The 6,927-nt window shown below is 48.0% G+C and overlaps 1 protein-coding gene across 1 annotated transcript; it reads left to right on the top strand.

Annotated features, from left to right (window-relative positions):
• Window positions 1-2,293: 2,293 nt before the first annotated feature.
• Window positions 2,294-4,070, top strand: LOC128647632 (resistin-like beta; the record flags this gene model as incomplete). Its single annotated transcript, XM_053700385.1, is given in 2 exon segments — window positions 2,294-2,371; window positions 3,804-4,070. Coding segments are annotated over 2 exon segments (212 nt in total), but the record flags the coding sequence as incomplete, so codon positions are not given.
• Window positions 4,071-6,927: the final 2,857 nt, after the last annotated feature.

Genomic DNA, 6,927 nt, shown 5'->3' with positions numbered 1-6,927 from the left:
CCCCTCTGTGCGTACCTCCTCCCCTCTGTGCTTAAATCCTCCCCTCTGTGCTTACCTCCTCCCCTCTGTGCTAACCTCCTCCCCTCTGTGCCTACCTCCTCCCCTCTGTGCCTACCTCCTCCCCTCTGTGCCTACCTCCTCCCCTCTGTGCCTACCTCCTCCCCTCTGTGCCTACTTCCTTCCCTATGTTCATACATCCTCCCCTCTGTTCCTACCTCCTCCCCTCTGTGCTTACCTCCTTCCCTCTGTGCTTATCTCCTCCCCTCTGTGCCTACCTCCTCCCCTCTGTGCTTATCTCCTCTCCTCTGTGCCTAACTCCTTCCCTCTGTGCCTACCTCCTCCCCTCTGTGCTTACCTCCTTCTCTCTGTGCCTACCTCCTTCCCTCTGTGCCTACCTCCTTCCCTCTGTGCCTACCTCATCCCCTCTGTGTCTACCTTTTTCCCTCTGTGCTTACCTCCTTCCCTCTGTGCCTACCTCATCCCCTCTGTGCCTACCTCCTTCCCTCTGTGCTTACCTCCTCCCCTCTGTGCTTACCTACTCCCCACTGTGCGTACCTCCTCCCCTCTGTGCTTACCTCCTCCCCTCTGTGCTTACCTCCTTCCATCTGTGCTTACCTCCTCCCCACTGTGCATACCTCCTCCCCTCTGTGCTTACCTCCTCCCCACTGTGCGTACCTCTTCCACTCTATGCTTACCTCCTCCCCTGTGTGTTTTCCTCCTTCCCTCTGTGCTTACCTCCTTCCCTCTGTGGCTACCTCCTCCCCTCTGTGCTTCCCTCCTTCCCTCTGTGCTTACTTCCTCCCCTCTGTGCTTACCTCCTCCCCTCTGTGCCTATCTCCTTCCCTCAGTGCTTACCTCCTCTCCTCTGTGCTTACCTCCTTCCCTCTGTGGCTACCTCCTCGCCTCTGTGCTTCACTCCTCCCTCTATGCCTACCTCCTCCCCTCTGTGCCTACCCCTTCCCCTCTATGCCTACCTCCTCCCCTCTGTGCTTACCTCCTTCCCTCTGTGCCTACCTCCTTCCCTCTGTGCTTACCTCCTCCCCTCTGTGCATACCTCCTCCCTTTTGTGCTTACCTCCTCCCCTCTGTGCTTACCTTCTCCCCTCTGTGCTTACCTCCTCCCCTCTGTGCCTACCTCCTTCACTCTGTGCTTACCTCCTTCCCTCTGTTCTTACCTACTCCCCACTGTGCGTACCTCTTCCCCTCTGTGCTTACCTTCTCCCCTCTGTGCTTACCTTCTCCCCTCTGTGCTTTACTCCTCCCCTCTGTGCTTACCTACTCCCCACTGTGCATACCTCCTCCCCTCTGTGCTTACCTCCTTCCCTCTGTGCTTACCTACTCACCACTGTTCGTACCTCCTCCCCTCTGGGCTTACCTCCTCCCCTGTGTGTTTTCCTCCTTCCCTCTGTGCTTACCTCCTCCCCTCTGTGCTTACTTCCTCCCCACTGTGCTTACCTCCTCCCCTCTGTGCTTACCTCCTCCCCTCTGTGCTTACCTCTTCCCCTCTGTGCTTAACTCCTCCCCTCTGTGCTTACCTTCTCTCCTCTGTGCTTACCTACTCCCCTCTGTGCCTACCTCCTTCCCTCTGTGCCTACCTCCTCCCCCCTGTGCATGCCTCCTCCCCTCTATGCCTACTTCTTTCCCTATGGTCATACATCCTCCCCTCTGTGCTTACCTCCTCCCCTCTGTGCTTACCTCCTCCCCTCTGTGCTTACCTCCTCTCCTCTGTGCTTACCTCCTCCCCTCTGTGCATACCTCCTCCCCTCCGTGCTTACCTCCTTCCCTCTGTGCCTACCTCCTCCCCTCTTTGCTTACCTCCTCCCCTCTGTGCTTACCTCCTCCCCTCTGTGCCTACCTCCTCCCCTCTGTGTTTATCTACTCCCCTCTGTGCCTACCTCCTCCCCTCTGTGTTTATCTACTCCCCTCTGTGCCTACCTCCTCTCTGTGCTTAACTCCTCCCCTCTGTGATTAACTCCTCCTCTCTGTGATTAACCCCACCCCTCTGCACATAACTCCTCCCTCTGTTTATAGTTCCTCCCCCTTTAATCTTTCCTTTCTCTATAATCATCTACTCCATCTGTGCCCACCGCCTCCTGCGCTCACCACGCCTCCTGCGCTCACCACCTCTCTGTACACAGGGAGAGGATCCTGTTATACTGTGCAGTTTGCGCAGTTTTATTTGCTGCTGATGCTGCGGTTTATCTGCACTATAACTGCAATAAGGAATCACACATCGCACCACTCAGGAGACTTTTATCTAATTGTTTCTGTTCTTTTTATCTAATCTTTTGTAGCCGCGGAAGTCCTGGATAAAGCCAAGATAGTCTGTTCAGACACAAATGCAAGAGGAGCGTATGCTTCCTGCCCAGGAGGTGAGTGGCATGGGCAAATGGATAAAATTCATCATAAATTGTATATCCAACATGACGTTGTGTGAGAGAAGAGTACAGACCACTCTTTAAGCAGGACACGAGGCACAGCCTATTCACTATCTATGGCACTGCCCATCAGAGTACAAGGCATGGTGTCCTTAGTGTGCAGTAAGCCAGTCAGTTGGCATAGTCAGATTGCAGGGCAAAGTTTAGTTAGGACAATATTGAGTAAGGGTCCAGGGCACAAGCCCATTGAGGATAAAGGGTATCTTTCAAAATGGTGCATAGCACTGCCTAGTCAGGGTATGAATGATCCAGTCAGGGTACAGGGTATAACCCAGTCAAGGTGAAGGGGACATTCAAGTGAGTGTGTGTGCCAGTCAAGATACAGGATACAACCCAGTCAAGGTGCTGAAAATGTGCCAACCAAGATGCAGGACCCATGCCAGTGAGATGCAGGACATGTGCCAGTCATTGTGCAGGACATGTGCCAGTCATTGTGCAGGACATGTGCCAGTCAAGGTGCAGGGTAAAGCCCAGAAAGAGTGATGGATACATGCCAGTCAGGCTACAGGATTTGGCCTAGTTAAGGTATGATATGTGCCAATCAGAAGGAAAGATTTGACACATTCAGTGTGCTGGATATGTGTCAGTCAGGGTGCAGGACATGTATCAACCAGGGTGCAGGACACATGCCAGTCAGGTTGCAAGATATAACTTAGTCTGGGTGCAGGATGCGTGACAGTCAGTTTGCAGGATATAACTTAGTCTGGGTGCAGGATGCGTGCTAGTCAGGGTGCAGGATGCGTGCTAGTCAGGGTGCAGGATGCGTGCCAATCAGGGTGCAGGATGGGTGCCAGTCAGGGTGCAGGATGCATGCCAGTCAGGTTGCAGGATATAACTTAGTCTGGGTGCTGGGTGTGTGCCAGTCAGGGTGCAGGATGCGTGCCAGCCAGGGTGCAGGATGCATGCCAGTCAGGGTGCAGGATGCGTGCCAGTCAATGTGCAGGATGCATGCCAGTCAGGGTGCAGGATGCATGCCAGTCAGGGTGCAGGATGCGTGTCAGTCAGGTTGCAGGATATAACTTAGTCTGGGTGCAGGATGCGTGTCAGTCAGGATGCAGGATGTGTGTCAGTCATGTTGCAGGATATAACTTATTCTGGGTGCATGATGCATGCCAGCCAGGGTGCAGGATGCATGCCAGTCAGGGTGCAGGATGCGTGCCAGTCAGGGTGCAGGATGCGTGCCAGTCAGGGTGCAGGATGTGTGCCAGTCAGGATGCCGGATGCCTGCCAGTAAATGTGCCAGATGCATGCCAGTCAATGTGCAGGATGCATGCCAGTCAATGTGCACTGTCAGCACAGTTATGTTTCAGGACCAGGTGTAGAAGAACATACAGACTAGTCACATTATGGCTGTTTCTCATTGCAGGTACTGTCCCTGTCTCATGCGCCTGTGGGATGGGGTGTGGCTCCTGGGATATCCAGGCATCATCAACATGTCACTGTCAGTGCGGAAATATGGACTGGACCACCGCGCGGTGCTGTAATCTGTCGCCTAAATAGGGAACCATCTAGGCGTACATGATCAACTTATACATAATGTATATTTAGATGTAATGTCTGTATATGTCTATTGTTTTATTTGATGTCATATTTACTCTTCAGTGAATCATAAAAGTTTCACTTAAATTAATAACCTGTGTCATTATTTCACTTTGTCCCACTGTGTCACCTGACAGCCAGTGACAAAATGTTCTGCACCAGTCCCAGACCCTGCGCACTGATGTATGTGACATATGCAGGGGCCCCTATGAAATGCTCCTGTCCAACAAACTACTCAGTTCTTTAGGATATATAAATATTCTATAATATTATTATTTAATTTATATAGGTTAATTAATTATAAGAAAATGAGCATATAATCAAAATGTTCAAATCAAAGTATTCTCATTTAAAACATTCTCTTATATTCATTGGCTGATTTTCATTGTTGTAATACAGAGTTAGACCTTTTATCAACCTTAAGACTAAACAACATACGTAGGATTACCAGCACTGGACACCTGGCAACCCTACACACAAGTGGCACTTATAAGTAAGGTGACCATCCTTTCCAAATGATCTGGGACAGTCCCGAATTTGGGACGTCTTTCCTGAAAGTTTCTGGTATCCCAGATTGTCCTGAATTTGCAGAGTCTGCCCTTCACATTGCCCCACATCCCTATTGAAGCTTACCGTTCCAGTTACAATTGAAGCCATTGGTAAGCTTTAGTAGTGGGAGAGTTCCTGCCTCTTCTGCTTCCATTTCATGTGCTTCTGAGCAGAGCACCGGCGCTGTGGCTGCAGTGAACCTTTATGACCTGGTCACCTTTGTGAGACTTTATGACCTGGGAGGACAATAAGCGGTACCTGGAATAAAGATGCTGCTCACCCATGGCATGAAGAACTGGTTAAAGGGCAGCAGGACCATGCAGCAAAAGAGAGGGGCTATAATTATTTGGAGAAGGGTAAGGCAAGAGCACTGCATGTGTCACATATTTTATGCAGGGGGCGAGGTACCGTCTTATAATTTGTCTCAAATACAGCTGCAGATGAGGACTTGTAAATACTGAAGCATCATCATGTGTCAGTCAGCTTTATCCATTGGTCCATATCCCATTTAGTTATAAAAGAGGGGGCTGGACAGGCCCAGAGGTCTCTAATAGTTTATATATAATGGAGATGGGGCTTTTAGAAATTTGTAGTCACGAGCATCATTTTTCAATGCTTTACTTAGATGAGATTTGTGAGCAGTGATGGTGAATAATGATGGTGGTTAACCATCAACTGTTTTCTATTTTTTGGGGGTAAACCTCAGATATTTTAATTCATTAGTCATTAAATTTAATTTATCATTTATTTATGTCTATCATGTTTTGTGTCGTTGCTACCTTTTCACCATATCTATGCTAAGCCAGTGCTCCTTAGGGTGTATCTATTCTATATATATATATAATAAAACCCATAACACCAAATTAAGATTTATATGGAGGAAATATTGGCTTTATTACAGGTTTAATATGAACCAGAGACTGAACAAAACTATGAATATCAGGAAGATTGTATACCGCTTATGTTTATATCCTAGGAATTCTGAAAGAATGCCAGGAAAAACCATGATCTACACACCAAGAAATAAAGGCCTTCTGATAGATTCTTCTAGTTACTGCCTGAATTAAGGTTTAAATGATAGAATCATATAAATACCTATGTCTAAGGACTAAATGCCACATTTCTATTCCATCAAATTCAGAGGCTAAAGATACGGCTCGAAAAATGGACCTTGAGACAGAGAGGCCAATTTATCAAGCTCCGAACGGAAACAGAAGAAAACAGAAGGAAATAGAAGTTTTGAAGCAGCAGTCTAAAAACCGCTGCTCCATACCCTGTCCGTCTTCTCTGAGGCAGCGGATAGAAATCAACTCGATCGAATACGATCGGGTTGATTGACACCCCCTGGTAGCGGCTGATTGGCTGCGAATCTGCAGAATCTGCAGGGGGCGGCATTGCACCAGCATTTCACAAGAACTGCTAGTGCAATGATAAATGCCAACAGCGTATGCTGTCGGAATTTATTGATGTGAGGCGGACATGATATGTTACTTCATATCATGCCCGCTCTCACAATGATACATTGGCCCCAGAAGGTCTGACCGCAGAGGAAGTTGACACCAATTGTAACCTTCTCTGCTCTGTTAGAGAAAGACCCATGAAGACTGGTTCCTCAGACAAAGGTAATTTTTTTAAGTTTCTAAATAGATTCAAAGAACTTTTTGAAAAATTGATCCTCCAACCATGCTGTTGAAGAAACAACATAGTTCGGTTGAATATGGAGCTTGAACCAAGACATTGTCCAGGTATGGAAAAACACTGCAACACCCTGAGACCTGATCACAGACAAAAGGGCACCCAGAACCTTTGTGAATATTATTGGAGCTGTAGCCAGACCAAATGGTAGAGCAAAAAACTGAAAATGCCTGTCTAGAAAGGCAAACCTCAGAAGCTGGAAATGTTCTTTGTAAATAGGAACATGATGAAGGTAAGCATATTTTAAATATATGAGGCAAAGGATTCTCTAGAGCCAGGTTGTAGGAAATGGCATACATTGGAAGGACTCAGCTGTGGTCAGGAAGAAGTTAAATCCTCATTCAGATATACTGGGATGGAGATAAACGCTGGAATGTACAGAGATCCCATTACCAGGACTCTTAAGAGACTTTCTGCTAATTATGACCAGCTGGGTATAAGATACAGCTATAAGACCTCTTTGTTTGGACTACCTGCCCAACCCCCAACAAGCATGGCTGGTAACTTATATTCCTGGACAGGATAAGGGGGGTTGGATATGAGTGACCTCATTGGTGGGAGGTGGAAGACATATATAAAAGACCATCTACACTGGGGATCTCTCATTTCTCTCTGGATTGTGATAACAGATTCCGCAGCGCTGTAAACAAAGGGGGAGTACAACAAAACAATTATATGGTAGAGGGCCCTGCCAGGAGTTGCACTGT

The sequence above is a fragment of the Bombina bombina genome, chromosome 2, assembly GCF_027579735.1.
Source record: "Bombina bombina isolate aBomBom1 chromosome 2, aBomBom1.pri, whole genome shotgun sequence".
In the NCBI taxonomy this organism is placed as follows: domain Eukaryota; kingdom Metazoa; phylum Chordata; class Amphibia; order Anura; family Bombinatoridae; genus Bombina; species Bombina bombina.
This window is presented reverse-complemented; position numbering and strand designations above follow the sequence as displayed.